This window comes from Sarcophilus harrisii, chromosome 2 (genome assembly GCF_902635505.1).
Source record: "Sarcophilus harrisii chromosome 2, mSarHar1.11, whole genome shotgun sequence".
Lineage (NCBI taxonomy): Eukaryota > Metazoa > Chordata > Mammalia > Dasyuromorphia > Dasyuridae > Sarcophilus > Sarcophilus harrisii.
The window spans coordinates 57,220,684-57,238,872 of NC_045427.1; the positions used below are offsets into that span (position 1 = coordinate 57,220,684).

The following is an 18,189-nucleotide window of genomic DNA, read 5'->3' on the forward strand; positions in this document are numbered from 1 at the left end:
GGGGGGTAGAGGGTCGGTCCAGGAGTCGATCAGAGAGAGTAAAGACAGTGGGTCAGGGAGGAGGAGTGAACACAGGGAGGGGGGATCACCCCCGGGGCTGTAACCCTGAGTGACTGTGCTCTGAGAGGGCCGGGGTTAGACACCCTGTTCTCCTGGGAGGGGGCACGTAGCTGAGTAGTGCCCCACTTGGCGCGTGTCTGTCCCTGCAGAGAAGCTCTACCGATCCAGCGGCCCTGAACTCCGGCGCTCGCTCTTCTCCCTGAAGCAGATCTTCCAGGTGAGGGCTCTGTGGGGGCCTGAGAGGGGGGAGGGAGGAGGGGCTCCCTGGGGGGGGGGGCTCTCCCTGAGCTCCTCCTCGCGCCCCTGTAGGAGGACAAGGACCTGGTCCCAGAGTTTGTGCACTCCGAGGGCCTGAGCTGCCTGATCCGGGTGGGGGCCGCTGCAGACCACAACTACCAGAGCTACATCCTCCGAGGTCAGTCTGGGCCCTCCCGGTGCCTCCTGCCCTGTCCCTCCACGGCCCTGCCCATGCTGTATCTCTGGCTTCCTGAAGCCTTTAGGACCTCGCCTCCTCCTCTGCTTCTTATACTTCACCCTCCTCATTCTTAGTGCCCAGCCCACCCACCTCCTGACTGCCCATCTCCCACCTCCCGGCCTTCGCCTCCAATGCTCTGCCCCGGCTTCCTTTTAGGACTCAGTGGCCCTTCTGCAGGAGGCCTTTCCTCCCCTCCCCACGCCTCCTGGTGGTCATATATCCGCTCTCTCCCATTAGACTCCGGGGGCAGGGGGTTTGCCTTTCTGTCTCCAGGGCTCAGTCCTGGCCCCAGTAGATGCTTAGTAAATACTGGCCGGCTCCCGGGCCTGGCCCTCATCAGGCTGACCAGCCCCCTAACCCTCCCCCAGCCCTGGGCCAGGTGATGCTGTTCGTGGATGGGATGCTGGGAGTGGTGGAACACAGCGAGACCGTTCAGTGGCTCTACACGCTCTGTGCCAGCATGGTGAGTGACCTGCCTCCATCGCTTCTGCTTATGCGGGCTGCCCACCCTGAACACTGCAGTGAAAAAGTGAGGGAGGGGGTGGTGAGGGCCGTCGGGAGTTCTGAGTTCTAATTCAGCTTCCGGCACCAACTCTGACCTCAAACAGCTCGTCCCCGCTTCTCTGCCTCAGTTTCCTCATCTGTAAAGTCAGCCCACAGAAATGGAAGCACAGAGTGTTTGCCAAGCACTGGGCTAAGGTCTGGGTGTATAAATACAAGCAAAAAGAAAAATCCCTCTTCCTCCAGGAACTTAGCTTTCATGGGGGAAGAGGTACCAAAAGGGGCGTGGTAGTGAAGGAAGAGTGAGAAGCAGGGGACCAGCTTCTTCTCAGGACACCAAGGTGCTCCCCCTCACTCCAGCCTTTGGAGGCCATCTGGTTCAGAAGTACACAGCTCCAGGAGGACTAGGGCCCTCCAGTCCTGCTCCCTTCAAGAATGGCCCAAGTCCCCCAGAAGTCCCCAAGCACTTCCATGAGCATCACTGACTGGGGGGTGCAGGAAAGTCCAGGTGGTCAGAACAGGAGCCATTCCTTCCTCTTTGATCACCCCCCAGGGAGAGAAGGTGCTCATTAAGGCTCAGGCCCTTTCCATGAGCTCTCCAGCGCTCCATGGAGTTCCCAGGGCTACCAGCCCATCTTCAGTTCAAGGCAGTGAAGGTCTTGGGAAATTAGACCCACTGACCTCAGAGGACTTATGGGGAACATGTGGATTCCGGTCATTTGTGTAAAAGGTAGAAGGTAACAGGAGAAGAAGAGAAGTCTGAACAAAGGCTGTAAAAATCTTTAGAGCAAATGACCGGCACTTTTAGGGGGGAAATGGAGGAACCCTTCCTGAGGCGGCATCCCGCCGAGCCTCAGAGCGAGAGAAGGGTTTCAGCAGGTAGAGAAGAGGGGAAACATCCAGGCAAGAGGAGAACCGTATGCAGGTGTACGAGGTGATTGTGGAGAGAGGAGAGCAGAGGAGAGCAAGGCAGCTGGGGGTCCCGTACAAGGAGTGTGGGAAGAAGAAGAGTATGAAATAACACTGGGGTGGTTAGTTGTCAAGCTGAAGAGCTCACATTTTGTTTTGCAGGCAGGAGGAAGCCCCTGAAGCTTTTTGGTCAGAGGAAGGACATGGTCATGCTTGTAGATTAGGAAAGTTATTTTGGTGATTGGGTGGAGGATTCTCTGGCAGGGGGGAGACGAGTGTAATCCAGGACAGAGATGGCGAGGGCCGGATCCAGGCTGATGGGTAAAGTGAGGAGAGAAGGAGAAGTCTTCGAGGCTAGTGTGGAATCTCTCTGCTTACATTACCAACTCCAAAAGTGTTAGAATCATCCACGAACACCTAGAACATCGAGTACCCAGCGAAGGCCAAATAACCTGAATCTTTAGTGGACAGTGTCAGCCCTTTCTTCCAGCAACATTTAAATAGGTCCTGGCTAGTGGCAACATTAGACACTAACTGATTGTAACTTTTGCATGTGAATTTAAAAAAAAAAAGATACATTTTTAGTCAACATCTTAGGTATTTGAATTCAAAAAACATTGTTGCAGTTCAGTTATTTTTAGTTTTGGCTGACTCTTCATGAGCCCATTTGTGGTTTTCTTGGCAAAGATCTTTGTGCTTACCTATGAGAGAATATGTGAAAAGAGCTCCATAAACCTCAATGTAATAAACATTTGTTATTATTAACAAAAAATTGAGTCTTTCTAACCATTTTTCCACCTAGCTGCCTGAGATCAAAATCATAGTGTAAGAATAACAGTAGAAAAGATAGATGATAGATGGGAAAGGGGGAGATGACTAGGATTGAGGACTAGTAGTACAAAAATAAGGGAGATGGGGAGTTCAAGGGTGAAGGACAACGAGATTTATTGAGCTGGTTAATTCTAAATGACAAATATAAAGGAAGGGAAATGAACAGTAGCCGGGAATACAGAGAAAGATTGTGGGATTGAAGGTTGTAGGGAAGAGTATGAATCCAGGACGAGTGAAGAAGAGAGGGTAGGATCAGAAGGGAATTTCAGGGATCAAAATCTTGGAATGTACCAGTTTCAGATGCTGGCAACCCTTCTGCTGCATATGACCTTTTGCTACCCTTTCCTGGATCCTCCTTCCTTGGCTTTCCTTGTATTGTTTCCTCCTGGTTCTTTCCTTACCTGTCTAACTGCCCCCTTCATTATTTTATTGTCCAATGCTCCCCTAAACATGAATGTTCCCCGAGTCTCTATTCTGAACCCCTAGTTCTTTGTTTTGGTTCCTCATCACCTCCCATGAGCTTGATTATTATCCAATGGCCAATGGCTCCTGCAGCTGCTTTTCCAGCCCCAGTCTTGCTCCTGAGCATCAGTCCAACAGCATCAGCCGTCCCTTGGACAAACTCAGCACGTCCAAAACCAATCGTTCCCTAACTTCTCCGACCCCTTCTCTTCACTCACCTGGTCACCACCTTAATTCATGCTCTCCCGCCTAGACGGTTCCTGTCTCAGGTCTCTCCCCACTTCGGTCCATTCCAAAATGAGTGTCCTGAGGGGTCATTCTGACCCTTACTCAATAAGCTCATGTGCTTCCTATTGCTTCTAGAATCAAACACAATAAACTTCCCTACTTGGCGCGTTAAGGCCTTTGGTGGTCTGCTCCCAGACCTTGCCGCCCCGTGGTGCAGTTCTTCCCCTTCCTGCATTCTTCAGGCCAGCCAAAGGGATTTTCTTGATGTTTCTCACACGGGACACTCCGTGTCTTGCCTCTTTGCCTTTGCACTGGCTATGCCATATGCCCAGCGTGCTGTCCCTCTTTACCTTAAGCTCCTCCATGACGCCACCTTCTATCTGAAGGCTTCCCTGACCCCACAACTCCTTTTTGCACCCATTCTCTTGGTGTTCCATGTATTCTTCTACCTGCCTTTTCTATTCCCAGCTAAGCCCAGCGGCTTAACAGATCTTCTGGAGGTCTGATAACTCCCTCCTTGAGAGGGAAGTGCCACCTGCGGCATTTTTATGGAGATGGCCGATGCAGGAATTTGCTTTACTCGACTATAAGTATTTGCAATGAGGATTTTATTTTTCTTGTTTTCTCATTTAGGGAGGTGGGAGAGAATGGAGAGGAAATGTGGAACCTCACTATAAACTCAACTAAACTTTAAAGAAATGGATTAAAACATTTCTTATAGCAAAAAACAAAGTGCTTGTTAGCGTGACTTATGAGTGGGGACCGTTTCTTTTATTGCTTTTGTAGCCTTTGTACCTAATAATGGGTCTGGCAAGTAACCAGTGTTTAATAAATCCTTGTTGGTTGATTGATCTGAGGTCTGATTGCTACAATGAATGGCAGAGGTGAAATGGAGCTCTAACATTCTAGATTCTAAGGTTCTTTCTAGTTCTGATTGGTTTAGATTCTGAAAAACATGGAGCTCTCCTAGTCCTGACTACTACTAACTATCCTTTCCTTTCCTGCTCTTGGGTGAAGAACAGAAACTTCTCCCTGTGCTTTACCCTAAAGACATCCTGCAAGGGCCGTACCCTGGGGACAAAGCTGTATCCCTTCCCAGGTTCCTCCTTTGCGACCTCCCCTGCCTTCGCCCTCTGCTTCTCCAGGAGAAGCCCCCTCGTCCCCAAGCAGGGCTGAGCTCCCCAGTGCTACCCCCCAGCCTGAATGATGTGCCCCTACTTACTGGACGCCTCCTTCTCCCCAGTCTCGCCTGGTGGTGAAGACCTCCCTGAAGCTCCTTCTGGTGTTTGTGGAATATGCAGAGACCAATGCCCGGCTCTTCATCCATGCTGTCAACGCTGTTGCCAATGCCACTGGTCAGACACCCTTCCCTCCGCACTCTCCCTTCTCCTTGCTGCTGCCCCCGGGCCTTCCCACAGCGCTCTGCTCTCATCTGTTCCCCAGGTGCCTCCCCATGGGCCACCTTTGTGTCCATCCTGGAGGAGAAGAACGGCGCCGACTCCGAGCTGCTGGTGTTCACCATGACACTGATCAACAAGGTGCCTGGGGACTCCTGGGGCTGGGGAAGACCCTTCCCTTCCACACCCACCCCTGTGTCGGGGGCACAAAGGCCCGCCTCACCACCAGCTTGTCCCGCAGACACTGGCGGCCCTTCCTGACCAGGACTCCTTCTATGATGTGACGGATGCGTTGGAGCAGCAGGGCATGGAGGGCATTGTGCAGAAGCACCTGGGCAGCCCGGGCACAGACGCCGACCTCAGGGTGCAGCTCGTCCTGTATGAGGTAAGGCTCGCAGAATGGGGGCCGGGGGGGCAAAGGCACCGGCTCCCAGGTCACTTCTGCCTTTTCTCCAGAGTGCCCTGCGGCTAGAGGATGGGGACCCCGAGGAGGGGGTACCAGGAGTGCGGCGGGAGCGCAGGAAGCCAGCGTCAGAGGAGGGGAAGAGGAGCCGGCGTTCCCTGGAGGGCGCAGGGCCTAGCAACGTCAGCTCCCCAACTAGGACGAGCTGCCCAATCCTGCCTCTGCCCAAGTCTCCCACGGAAGCTCCCCCTCAGTAAGTGGGGGTCAGTAAGCAGCAGGGAGGTTGGTTAAGTGCCCATCGTGTGCCCAGAATACCGCGCTCCCTCCGGCTTTCCTCTGTGAGAGCCCTGTGCTCGGGCCTTCTTTCGTAATTACTTCCCATTTAGTTTATATTTAGCTTGTTCGGGCATATTGTGTTTGCTCAGATTGTGAGCTCTCCGGAGGACAGACACCATCTCTTGCCTCTTTCTGTGTTTCCAGCATCTGGCATATAGTGAGCACATAACAAACTCTTCTTGACTGATTGAGTGGCTACCGAGAGGCAAAAGGAAGCCCTTACTTCCAGTCTGATGGGAGAGACAGCACATACACAAATCAAGCTGTGTGGGGGACAAATAGGAAGTAATAGCTGAGAGAGGTTGGGAGGGCTTCTGATAAAAGATGGGGCCTTAAAGGAAGCAGTGGAGAGAGATGAGGATGAGAACCTTCCAGGGATGGGAGACAGAAAACGGGCTAAGAAGCGAGAAATGCAGGGTTTTGTTTGTGGAACTGCCACGGGGCCAGCATCAGTGGAATTCAGAGTCTGTGGCTGTGGAGAGATGGAGAAAGAGAGGGTATGAAGGGCTTTGGATGACAGAGGATTTTGTATTTGATTCTGAAAACAGTTGGGGTACCACTGGAGTTCATGAGGATCCCGTGGCTAGACTGGTGCCTTAAAACAATGGCTTTAGAGATCAAATGGAGGGTGTATTGGAGCAGGGAGAGCTTGAGGCACGAAGCAGTCCGGGCACAGAGGGGTGGGGGCTTTTACCGGGGCATCAGAGGAGAGAAGGGGGCGTGCTTAAGAGACAGCACAGGGGCCTTGAGCTCAGAGGCGAGAGCTTAGGTCCAGGATAACTCCTGGGCTGGGAGTCTTCAGGACTGGGAAGATGTGCAGCGCCCTCAGCAGTAATCGGGAAATTTGAGGTTTTAGAAGGAAGAAAAATATGTTCGGTTTTGGACATATTGAGTTCAAGATGTCTCTTAGACACCCACTTCAAGATGTCTTGAAGGCAGCTGGAGATGTGGGATTGGAGGTCAGCCGAGAGTTAGATCTGAGTCCTTATCCTAAAAATGATAACGAAGTTCCTGCGAACTCATGGGATCGTCAAGTGAAGGAGTATGGAGGGAAAAGAGACCAAGTAGAGGTCAAATAGGAAGGAGGAGAACCAGGTGAGAACAGCCCCTGAAAATCTAGAGGGGAAAAGGAGATCGTGGAGAGAATGAACGGAGCAGAATTCAGAGGGGTCAAGGAGGGTGAGGAATAAGAAAAAATGAACGGACTTGGAAATTAGGAAATCACTGATAACGTCAGTGGAACGATGAGATCAGGTGTCAGTGTGCAGGGCGTGAAGAAAGAGAGAAAGTTGAGGCATTTGTGATAGATGTTCTTCAGGGGTTTAGCCACAAACAGCAGAGGATGCTAGTTAGCAAAAAATCAAGTAGGGGAAGAGTTAAAACAGAAAAAGAAAATTACATACCAGTCTCGCTAATGAATATTGATGCAAGATTTTTTAATAAAAAGCTAGCAAGGCTGTTACAGCAATATATCCGAAGGATTATACGCCATGACCAGGTAGGATTGATTCAGACAGGGCTGCAGGAATGGGTCAGTATTAGAAAAGCATCAATACAATTGATCATATCAATAACAAAACCAATAGAAATCATGATTATCTCAAGAGATGCTCACTTCAACAAAATACAACATCCATTTCTAATAATAAACCATAGGACTAAAAGAAGTGTTCCTTAAAATGATAAGCAGTACCACTCTAAAACTACCAGCAAGCATTATCTGTAATGGGGACAAGCTAGAAATCTTCCCATTAGCACCACTGTTGCTCAGTATTGTACTAGAAATATTAGCTATGGCAATAAGGGAAGAAAAAGAAATGAGGAAACAAAACTGTCTCTGCAGATCACACAATAGTATGCTTTAGAGAACCATAGAGCATCAGCTAAAGAATTACTTGAAATAATTAACATTAGAAAAGTTGCAGGATATAAGATAAACCCCCACAAATCAGCATTTCTTTTTATGATCAACAAAGCCCAGTAGCAAGAGATGGAAAAAGAAATTCCATTTAAAATAATTAAATACTTAGCAGTCTACCTACCAAGACAAACCTAGGAACTACATGAACACAATGACAAAAATCAAATGAGGGTAAAAGTTAAAACAGAAAGAAAATTACACGCCAATCTCTCTATTGTATATTGATGCAAGATTTTTGAATAAAAAACTAGCAAATAACTAAACAATATAAAATATTAGAATTAGAATTCTACCTACCAGGGCAAACCTAGGAACTATATGAACATAATTACAAAAATCAAGGGAGGGGATTTTTGAAGATGGGGGAGATACTGGTCTGTTTATAGACAGAAGCCAGTGGATAGTAAGGGAGTCAAGTGAGTGAGAGCACGGGGATTATAGAGGAGACAGTATGCTGGAGGAAATGGGATGGAGCAGAATCTCTTGAACAAGTAGACAGGTTAGCCTAGGTAAGGAGTAAGACCATCCCTTTGGGATACAGGGGTAAAGGGAGAGAGTGTAGCAAAAGTGAATGAGAGAATGGAGAGAAGAGACAGTTCAGTATCAAGAAGCTGAGGGGCTTGAGGAGGGGTGAAAAGGTTGGCAAGAGTTGCTGTGGAGCATGGGATGGTGGATTGATAAGGGAGGTCCAGTGGGATTGCCTGGTAGAGTGAGGGTCCGGCATTTGGAGGGACGCAGTCAGAGTGATTCTCTCCCCCTTCATTCATCAGCATGTGTGTGGAAGTGAAGGCAGCTGATGGGGGGCACTGTCCAAAGCTGAGTCTTGGCAGGGCACAGGTAGAGAAATGATAAGGGACTCAGGGACTCGAGAGAGAGCAGTTGTACTGGTTCCCCAAAGGGCTGGGAGGGAAAAAGAAGGGAGAGTGGTCAGTGCGGGGGTGAGGGCCTGGGAGAGAACTGAGAAGTCAAAGGGTTGGGAGGAGTGCTCATGGTGAGAGGACTGGGAAGGCAGAGGGAAAGGTGAAAAAGGAACGGGGAGAGAGGGAGGAGGGAAGCAACGGGCCCTCACTAATCAATGGTCCCGACTCCAGCCCTGTAGGCCCAGCCCCCTGCCTCAGTTCCTCAGTGGTCCTGTTCCCCAGCCCCACCGTGGCCCCCCCTACAGATGCACTGGGTGAAAGAAGCATCTATAAGTAAGTCCGGGATGGGACACCAGCCTCTGCCCCCTTGGTTCCCCTTCTTGTGGCCCATTGGCCCACAGCCAGCTCTCATCCTCTGGGGATGTACAAGCTGATACCAAAGGGTCTGCTGCCCAGCCCTGGGCCCTCTCTCTGCCTGTCCCTTCTGCTCTTTTCCTGTACTGGCCCAGCTTTGTGCCCTCTCTGGGACACCTGCCCCTTCCTGGGCACCTCCAGCCGTCCCCTGCCCAACTTTTCTCTCTTTTTCCAGACTCCATCAAACTGTTCCTCTTTGGTAAGTGACTCAAGTGAGAACCTCTGGCCTCCTTTGGACCATGTGTCTCCTGCTCTCCTCTCCCTCTTTACCCTCCATTTTCTCTCCCCTCTCCTTGTCCTTCCCCCCTTCTCTCCTGCGATTTCCCCGCACTCCCAGATTTCAGCATCTTCCCCAGCTGTTCCCCATCCTCCCCATCTCTTTCCTCCTTTCCCCTCCCTCCTCCTCTCCTGGGAGCCGGGGATCCAGCAGGGGGGAGGTGCTTGGAAAGTTGGGCGAGGCTCATGGAGATGAGAGCTTCTGGGGGGGGGTCGGTGTGTACCTGAGAGAGACTTAGCTAGCTTGGAACGGAGCTGGTGAAAGGGGGACTCGGGGGCGAGGGCTAAGGGTGAACGACTCTCTTCCCCTAGGGCCCCTGAGAGCCCTGCCATGCCAGGGGTCCCGAGGGTCCCACCCGTGCTGAGCAGGTTGGAGTAAGTACGGAGTGGGGCCGGCCTGGCCTGGCCTGCTTAGGACTTTGTGCTCACTGCTTCAGAACCGCTTCCTTGGGTGTGGGAACAGCCATTTCTCCCCCTCAATTCCACGTTCGGTTCCTACCTCACTCTTCAAAAAACTGGCCCAGGAAAGGGCCCAGCAGACAGAAAAGTGTCCCCTCGCCCAGCTGAGAAAGGCCTTGGGACCTTAGTAGACCCTTTGAATTGGAGGCAGCCATAACCCTGTCCAGAGCTCGCCTGATACCGAGATGAGGAATAAGGGTGATGGGGAAGAGCTTCAGGCCCCAACGCCTTACTCAGCTCTAGCTGACAGAGACCTGGGGTAGCCCGGAAAGGGAAGAGACCCAGGGACGAAGGGAGGCCAGACTCGGGGGGATACTGGAGAGAGCCACAGAACAACGGGCCTTCGGGGAAGCTGGGTGGATAGAGCCCCAGCCCTGCAGCCAGGAGGACGGGAGTTCTAATCTGGCTCAGACACTTAACACTTCCTGGCTGTGTGACCCTGGGCAAGGCACTTAACCTCAAATGCCTCAGGAAAAAAATAAAATAAAATAAAGAACGGGCCTTCGGGCACTGCCTTGGTGGGATAAGGCTGGTGGAGGGAACTAAGGAGGGCTTACCTTACAAGGCCGGTGGGGGCTCCAGTGGCCCTAATTCAGGATGCCCTCCCCACTCAGGCCCAAATAAGAGGCGAAGGTCTCAGAACAAAGAGAGTAAAACCATTTCACAAGAAAATACAGAAATGCTTTAAACACAGCATCAAAGATCCCAGCTGGGCTCAGCAGGTCCTGTCCCGCTGTCCCACTGTCAGAGGAGTCATGGTTGGGAGCAGGGTGGGTCGTGGTGATCCTGAGTCCTGGAGAAGAGGGAAGGGGGTTTTCCATTTAAGATCTGAAAGCTGGAGGGAGACAGGGAGACTTGCTAGTTCAGTTCCTGACTTTACAGATAAGAGCAGGGAGACCCGGTGCTGACTGGTGAGCATCGGTCAGTGAGGGGCAGGGATTCAGTCCCAGGCCCTGCAAGCCATGTCCGCGCTCTCCGCTCGGCGCATGGGCTGCATTTGCATGGGCTGTGCGTGCCCGTGCGGGGGCAGAGGGGCTGTGTGTGCTGGGGAGGGCCTTGCCCCCAAGGTCGGCCTCGGTCTGGGTAGCTAAGTGGGCCTGCTGCTGGCGGTGGGGTGGGCCCGAGCCCGCAGCATGAGGAAGGCAGGCTGCAGAAGGGCCCGAGTACTGAGCACCAATGGGCGCTCTCCTGCAGAGCCCGTTTCCTGGAGAACGTGGCGGCAGCTGAGACCGAGAAGCAAGCTGCCTTGGCCCAGGGTCGGGCTGAGGCCCTGGCCGGGGCCATGCCAGATGAGTCTGATGGCCACCCAGGTGAGCAGGGGACGGTGGGAGGTCACTGATGACTCCCTGGGTGAGGAGGAGGCGGTGGGAGGTCACTGGTGGCCCCCCGGGTGAGGAGGGGATGGTGGGAGGTCACTGGTGGCTCCCTGGATGAGCGGGGGACAGTAGAAGGTCACTGGTGGCCCCCCGGGTGAGCAGGGGGGTGGGAGGTCACTGGTGGTCCCCGGGGTGAGCAGGGGACGGTGGGAGGTCACTGGTGGCTCCCTGGATGAGTGGGGGACAGTGGGAAGTCAAAGGTGGCCCCCCAGGAGGAGGGGAAGGTGGGAGGTCACTGATGGCCTCTCTGGTGAGCATGGTATGGTGGGAGGTCACTGGTGGCCCCCCGGGTGAGGAGGGGACGGTGGGAGGTCACTGGTGGCCCCCCGGGTGAGCAGGGGACGGTGGGAGGTCACTGGTGGCCCCCCGGGTGAGCAGGGGACGGTGGGAGGTCACTGGTGGCCCCGGGTGAGCAGGGGACGGGGAGGTCACTGGTGGCCCCCGGTGAGCAGGGGACGTGGGAGGTCACTGGTGGCTCCCCCGGGAGGAGGGGATGGTGGAGGTCACTGGGCCCCCGGTGAGGAGGGATGGTAGGAGGTCACTGGTGGCCCCCGGTGAGCAGGGACAGTGGGAGGTCACTGGTGGCCCCCGGTGAGCAGGGGACAGTGGGAGGTCACTGGTGGCCCCCCGGGAGGAGGGGATGGTGGGAGGTCACTGGTGGCCCCCCGGGTGAGCAAGGGACGGTGGGAGGTCACTGGTGGCCCCCCGGGTGAGCAGGGGACGGTGGGAGGTCACTGGTGGTCCCCCGGGTGAGCAGGGGATGGTGGGAGGTCATTTCTCCAAACTACAGTGCTTTGAATGCCCTCTGCCCCCTCACAGGAGGAGGTGGTCATGTTGAGCTTGACCTTTGACTTGGGGAGTGACCATGGGAATGACCTTCTCTCTTCCCAGACCCCCGAGAGCTGTGGAGCACCCCAGAGCCGGAGCCCCCGCCCCGCCCCCCGAGCAGCCCGAGAAGCCCCCTGACCCGGCCCCTGAGCCTGGCCCAGCGAGGCCTGGAGTCGGAGGTCCTGGCTGCAGAGGCTAAGGCTCCCATGGAGCCGCTCAGCCCCCAACCTTCCCTCTGCATCGGAGACTTGGATTTCTCCGACCTAGGGGAGGATGAAGACCAGGACTTGTTGGCCCCCGAGGCCCCTGGGGTTGGAGGAGATATCCCAGCCCCGCCGCCCCTCCCTGGGAACCCTCCACCACCACCCCCTTTGCCCCCAGGATGCCCTCCCCCCCCCGCCCCCACTCCCTGCCCCTGCCCCCTCCCCCACCCCCGGATTACCCCCTCCCAGGCTCTGCCACCGGACGCCCCCCTCCCAAGAGGAAGACCGTGAAGCTGTTTTGGCGGGAGCTGAAGCCCGGAAAGGGGGTCAAGGGGATGGGCCGTTTTGGCCCCAGCCCCACCTTATGGGCCTCCTTGGAGCCTGTGACTGTGGACACGGCCAAGCTGGAGCACTTGTTTGAGACAAGAGCCAAGGACGTGATGTCCAACAAGGTATCTATCCCCTGAGCCCTTGGGGGGCTGGCCCCCACAGGCCTGGGACAGGGGTGGGAGGGCCTGTAGGCCGGCTCCAGGCGTTCCTGCCCTCCCCCCTTCGAGCCGGTCACTCGTCAGGCCGAGGACCAGGTGGGCCGAGGGTCCAGAGCAGGGGCCCGAGGGCCGCACTTTGGCCTGGCCCTGCCAAGGCAACTATGGCAGTCAGGAAGCGGGTGCAACAGCCCCCACCGCCCGAGCTTTTGCCTTGATGGTTTTGCACAGCCTGGGGATGGTGTAACATCCAAACGGCCCCGGCAGAGCCAGGTTGGCCACCTGGTCAGGGCCTGCGAACAGGTACTGGCTGGGGAAGTGACTCAACACGGGTCACGGAGTCCGGCAGAGCCAGGGCTAGAGCCAGGCCCTTGGCCACAAACTCAGCTTGCTTTCCCTGGCACAGCATGGTTTCTGGGCCCTCAGGGTTACCGGGGCAGGGGCACCCCTTCCCCAACCCCCTGAAGCTCCAGCCCTTGGGAAGGGGGCCCTGGCCCACCCCCGACGCGGGGCTGGCTCCCACCCTGCCCTGCACGACCCTTACAGAAAGCTGCTGAAGGCCGGAGGACAATGACCACGGTGCTGGACCCCAAACGCAGCAATGCCATCAACATCGGCTTGACGACGCTGCCCCCCGTCCACGTCATCAAGGCCGCCCTGCTGGGCTTCGACGAGTTTGCTGTTAGCAAGGACGGCATCGAGGTGAGCTGGGGGCAAGGGGGGCTGGGAAGGGCAGGGTCCTTCTGGAAGGGCAGAAACGCCCCTCATCCCAGCCCCGCCGGCGACCTCGGCCCTAGCTCCTGATTGTTCCTACAGAACCCCTTTTCCTCTCAAGTCACAGAGAAACTTGGATTAGGAGGCACAGCCCTAGGACTAACACTGATTCAGAGCGGGATTCGCAGAACTCAGAGCTGTATTTCAACCCCCTCATAAATGGTTCCTGGATTGAGTTTCTCAGGTCTGGGAGGAACCCCAGAGTCAGGAGCCCCCTGAGGCCGGGCCTCGGGCCTGGTGGTGGCCCCCATAGAGCCACAGGCTCACCTCCCTAAGCCTTCCCATCCGTGCAAGGCTGGGAAAGCCACTTTGTGAACCCTAACAGCTCATTTTTGTACCGCCCCATTATCTCCTCCTGACTTCTGTGAGGGTCTCTGAAAATACACTAGAGGGTTCCCCCCCCCCCGTAGGGTGGAGGTTCCCCCTTCCTGGGTTCACATTTTCAGACAGACACATGGCCACATTGTTACCCTCCAGGCTCCCTCCTAGGCCCCCTCCTCTCTGCCCCCAGGGCAGCTTGGCTAGCTTTATCTTCCTTCCTCCCTGTGTCTCTATCACCATCCATCACTCCAGGCTGATACCTAATGATACCTGGATTAGGCAGGTCCCTTGTAGCCTAGGGACATGTGCACCTACTTCCCAGGGCCTCCTGGGGTGAGGAAGGGTTTTCTCAGTTGTAGGAATGGAGCTCCGAAGACCTTGTTCCCACGGGCCTCTGGGGGCACCTTCCTCACAGAGCTTCCTCCCCCTGCTGAGAGCTCCCTGGGGCAGGGGACACAGCCCTTGCTTTTAACCCCCCTCTCCCACCTCCCAGACCCTTTGATGCTCCTGCACAGTCCCCTCCTATGGAGATTCACTTCCTCTTTTGCCCAATGAGGACGGGACTTGCTCCCTGGGCCTTCCTGAGTCATTCCCCTGAGGCAGAGAGAGAGAGTTCTGGGTAAGTCTCCTCAGCCAGGCAACACAAAGGGCTATTGACAGGCTAATGGATGCTTGAGCTCTTGCACATCTCAGTGACTCCTATGATAGGTAATGTGACTTTGGTTCACCAAAGAGTCAGTGGTTTTCTTTTCAAATAGAATTCTCTCCTTGTCTAACTAAGTCTCTTATCTTGAGGAAAGAACAGAATGCCGGGTCTGGAGACTTCCTGAGGTCAAATCCAGTCTCAGACACTTAAGCTCTGTGCCCATCTCCTCCTGCTTTAATATAAAGTACAGGGCTACTGTGAGGATAAAGTGATACATTTATAAATGTTCTGAAAGGTTCTAAATGCCAGCCTTTCCTCCCATATGGATACTGCCGTCCACTGACTGGATCGCAATCCACTGATGGCTTCTCATCTCACTGTGGCTCTTGCCTGTGTCCCCCTCTACAGGGGATCCGCTTTAACACATCCCCAGGATAGCCAGGGCACAAATAACTGTCTGCCAGTTATCCTGAGGACTTAGTCTGCCTCCTCCTTCTCCTCTGGTCTCAAGTGTCTGCCTTTCCCCTGTGTGATCCCAAAGTGCTTGGATTTTGGTCCCTACTCAGACCAACCATGGACCTTTCCATTGCCTCTTGGGGGGATGTGCCTCTTTAATTCTTTGGAGGTTGGGCTCTTCTTACCTACAGTCCTACAGCAGTCTATGCTTAAACCATACGTTTCAGCCCCCAGACTTCTCCCTGTTCTGCTCCAAGCTCAGTTTCTCAAGCCTCCATTGTCTGCCAAGCATCCGTACCCAAGGACTGGCTCCCCGGGTGTCCACTTCTCTCTAGCATGGTGTGGCCATCGGACACTCTTCATCCACCTGGCTTTTCCCTAGTAGAGTCCAACCTGACCCCACATTTATGCTGTATTTGAGGGTTACAAAATGTGTTTCTAACCACACACCTGTGAGGTAGATAGTGCAAGGAATATGAGTAGTTTTAGGAAACATGGAGGAAGAGGTCATTCTGTCCACACCTTTCCTTTTACAAGCAGGGAAACGGAGGAGGCTTAGAGAAAGGGCTGGGCTTGAGAGCTCAGGACCCATTCCCCCTCTGGTTAGGACGCGTGTTTATGGCAAGCCCGAGGATCCCATGCCAGAACCCTTTCATCAGCTCTTGTGTGGCCAGTGCCCATTTCTGGTCAGCACTAATTGGCTGCCTTTGGTTTCTCACCTCTCCTCGGTTTCTTCATCTACAGAATGGGAGGGTGGGGTGGTTTAGACCAGTGTCCTAATGTCCCCTTTGCTCCAGTGGTCTGTGACCATCTCCAGCTGTCTGGACTGCCTCTCAAGATGTCCCACTCACGGAGGAGGCCAAAGTCCAGAAGCTGACACATTAATCAGCCCCGCTGGGGGGTTTCCAGGTTCCTGTGGTTCCAGAACCACCGGGGAATAAGGAGGTGGACATCTCACACCTTCCCCTCGCCCACCCTAGGAAACATTTGCACTTCACATGTTTTCAATATAGAACGTCTGAAACCATAGGGAGAATTAGTCATGGGATCATACAGTAGAAGCCTATAGTTCCCCCCACGCAAAAAGGACCGGCAGCCCCCTCCCCAGAGGGACCTTGCGGCCCTCTGGGGGCTTCTGGAACCTCTCCAGCTCCGGGGCCTGGCCCGGGGCCACACAGACGAGCTGGGGGCTGCGATGTACCCACAGAAACTGCTGACCATGGTGCCTACGGAGGAAGAACGACAGAAGATCCAGGAGGCCCAGTCGGCCAACCCGGACATCCCCCTGGGCCCGGCCGAGAGCTTCCTGTTGACCCTCGCCTCCATCGGCGGCTTGGCGGCCCGGCTCCAGCTGTGGGCCTTTAAGCTGGACTATGAGACCATGGAACGGGTAGGACTGAAGCTGCTGGAGTGAGCCCGGGCGGGAGGGGAGGAGCTACCGGGGGAGCCTCGGATTGGCGGTCTGAGGCAAGAGTAAACAAAGAACCGGGAAAAGGATGAAAAGTATCTCTTGGAAGAATACTGTTTGCAAGCGGGGACAGATGCTTTCCCGGTACCTCAGGATCAGAAGTGATTCCCTCTCCCGCCCCGCAGGACATTGCAGAGCCGCTGTTTGACCTGAAGCAGGGCATGGAACAGCTGGTCCAGAACCCCACGTTCCGCTGCATCCTGGCAACCCTCCTGGCGGTAGGCAATTTCCTCAATAACTCCCAGGTGAGTGGGCCTGGAAAGGGGGCTCCGCCGCCCCCCCCCCGGGGACCCCGTGGGGAGGGGCGGGCGCTGAGCGCGGGCTGAGCCGGTGACGCTTGCAGAGCAGCGGATTTGAGCTGAGTTACCTGGAGAAGGTGTCCGAGGTGAAGGACACGGTGCGCAGGCAGTCCCTGCTCTATCATCTCTGCACCCTGGTGCTCCAGAGCCAGCCCGAGTCCTCCGACCTCTACTCGGAGATCCCAGCCCTCACTCGGTGCGCCAAGGTCAGCTGGGGGACTCCGGGGAGGGGGGCGCGGGGCGGGGGGAGCCCCGGGCCGGCCTGGGACACCTCCCTGCTTGCAGGTGGACTTCGAGGTCCTGGCCGAGAACCTGGAGCAGCTGGAGCGGCGGAGCCGGGCGGCCGAGGAGCACCTGAGGAGCCTGAGCAAGCACGACCTGTCGCCGGCCCTGCGTGCCCGCCTCACCCACTTTCTAAGCCAGTGTGCCCGGCGCATCGCCATGCTCAAAGTGGTGCACCGGCGCACGTGCAACAGGTGGGGCGGGGCCCGGGCGGTGGGGAGGGCGGGGCCCGGGCGGTGGGGGCGGGGCGGGGCCCGCCTCACGGCCCGCCCTCCCCCAGGTTCCGCGCCTTCCTGCTCTACTTGGGGTACCCAGCCGAAGCGGCCCGGGAGGTGCGCGTGATGCCCTTCTGCCAGACGCTTCACGAGTTCGCGCTGGAGTACCGCACGTGCCGGGAGCGCGTCCTCCAGCAGCAGCGGAAGCGGGCCACCTACCGCGAGCGCAACAAGACCAGGGGGCGCATGATCACCGAGGTGAGCCTTCCCGAGGCCTCCCACTCCCCCCCCCTCCCCCCGGGTGCGGGCCGCGGAGACAGCGCTGACCCTGCCCCTCTCCTGTCCAGACGGAGAAGTTCTCCTCGGTGGCCGAGACCTCGGGGCTGCTGCCTGTGCCGGTGGCCGTGGGCAGCGGGCCGGGTCAGGGGGACAAGGACACCGACGTCACCATGCGGAGCCTGCTGAGCAGCGGCTCCGAAGCCCCCACCCACAGCCGAAGGAGCCGAGGTAAGGGGCGGGAGCCGGGGCTTTGAGACCTTGCTTCTCCCCCTCCCTTTGCTAACCCTCCGCCTCTCCCCAGGCATGGCCCCCAGCAGCTCCACAGCAGCGGCCCCCCCAGAGGAGCCCCCAGGCTCCAGCTCTCCCCCCGACGCGTCTGATGAGATCATGGACAGACTGGTGCAGTCGGTGACCCGGAGCAGCCCCCGGGCCCTGGCTGCCAGAGAGCGAAAGCGATCTCGGGGCAACAGGAAGTCCTGTAAGTAATGCCCGACTAAGAACGCCAGGGAAAATGCCAGAATCCCTTAGCCCAACTCTGCTCACTTTACAAAAAAGCCAAGGGAGACCTTCAGAGGGAAGGAACACCGCTCCCCAGCTTCCAGCCCTTTTCACCAGTGTTCCCTTTCACCTTGTTCCCACTCCCTCTGGGCCTGCAGGGCCCTTACCCCCAGGGCCAACCAGTGCCGTTTCCTCCCGCAGTGAGAAGGACTCTGAAGGGTGGTCTTGGCGATGACCTGGTGCAGGCATTGGGACTGAGCAAAGGACCGGGCCTGGAGGTGTGAGAGGGGCAGTGCCCACTACCTCCCCTCCAGGAGCCTCCCAGAGCATGGCTTCGACTCCAGGGGGGAGTGGGGAGCAGTGAGGGGAAGAGATGGAGAATCTGGGGGCCCAGGGGCCTGAACAGTATTAACTTGTGTATAAGCCTGTGTGTTTTGTGTGTGTGTGTGTGTCTATCTGTGTGTGCGTGTGGTTGTGAGAGAGTCATTCCTGGCCTAGGAGAATAAAGGTTTTCTTTAACCAACCAT

General features: G+C 55.9%; 1 protein-coding gene across 1 annotated transcript in view; it reads left to right on the forward strand.

The window, feature by feature from the left end:
• FHOD1 (formin homology 2 domain containing 1) overlaps window positions 1–18,188 on the forward strand; it is a 36,356-nt gene extending 18,168 nt beyond the window's left edge. The window contains 20 exon segments of the mRNA XM_031950289.1: window positions 210–277; window positions 370–475; window positions 904–998; window positions 4,710–4,821; window positions 4,910–5,004; window positions 5,105–5,248; window positions 5,320–5,519; window positions 8,615–8,716; window positions 10,727–10,842; window positions 11,800–12,194; window positions 12,197–12,391; window positions 12,971–13,126; window positions 15,829–16,011; window positions 16,215–16,334; window positions 16,433–16,594; window positions 16,674–16,864; window positions 16,951–17,143; window positions 17,233–17,392; window positions 17,466–17,642; window positions 17,864–18,188. Coding sequence (XP_031806149.1) covers window positions 210–277; window positions 370–475; window positions 904–998; window positions 4,710–4,821; window positions 4,910–5,004; window positions 5,105–5,248; window positions 5,320–5,519; window positions 8,615–8,716; window positions 10,727–10,842; window positions 11,800–12,194; window positions 12,197–12,391; window positions 12,971–13,126; window positions 15,829–16,011; window positions 16,215–16,334; window positions 16,433–16,594; window positions 16,674–16,864; window positions 16,951–17,143; window positions 17,233–17,392; window positions 17,466–17,642; window positions 17,864–17,946 — 3,053 coding nt within the window. The 3' untranslated portion in view covers window positions 17,947–18,188.
• Window position 18,189: the final 1 nt, after the last annotated feature.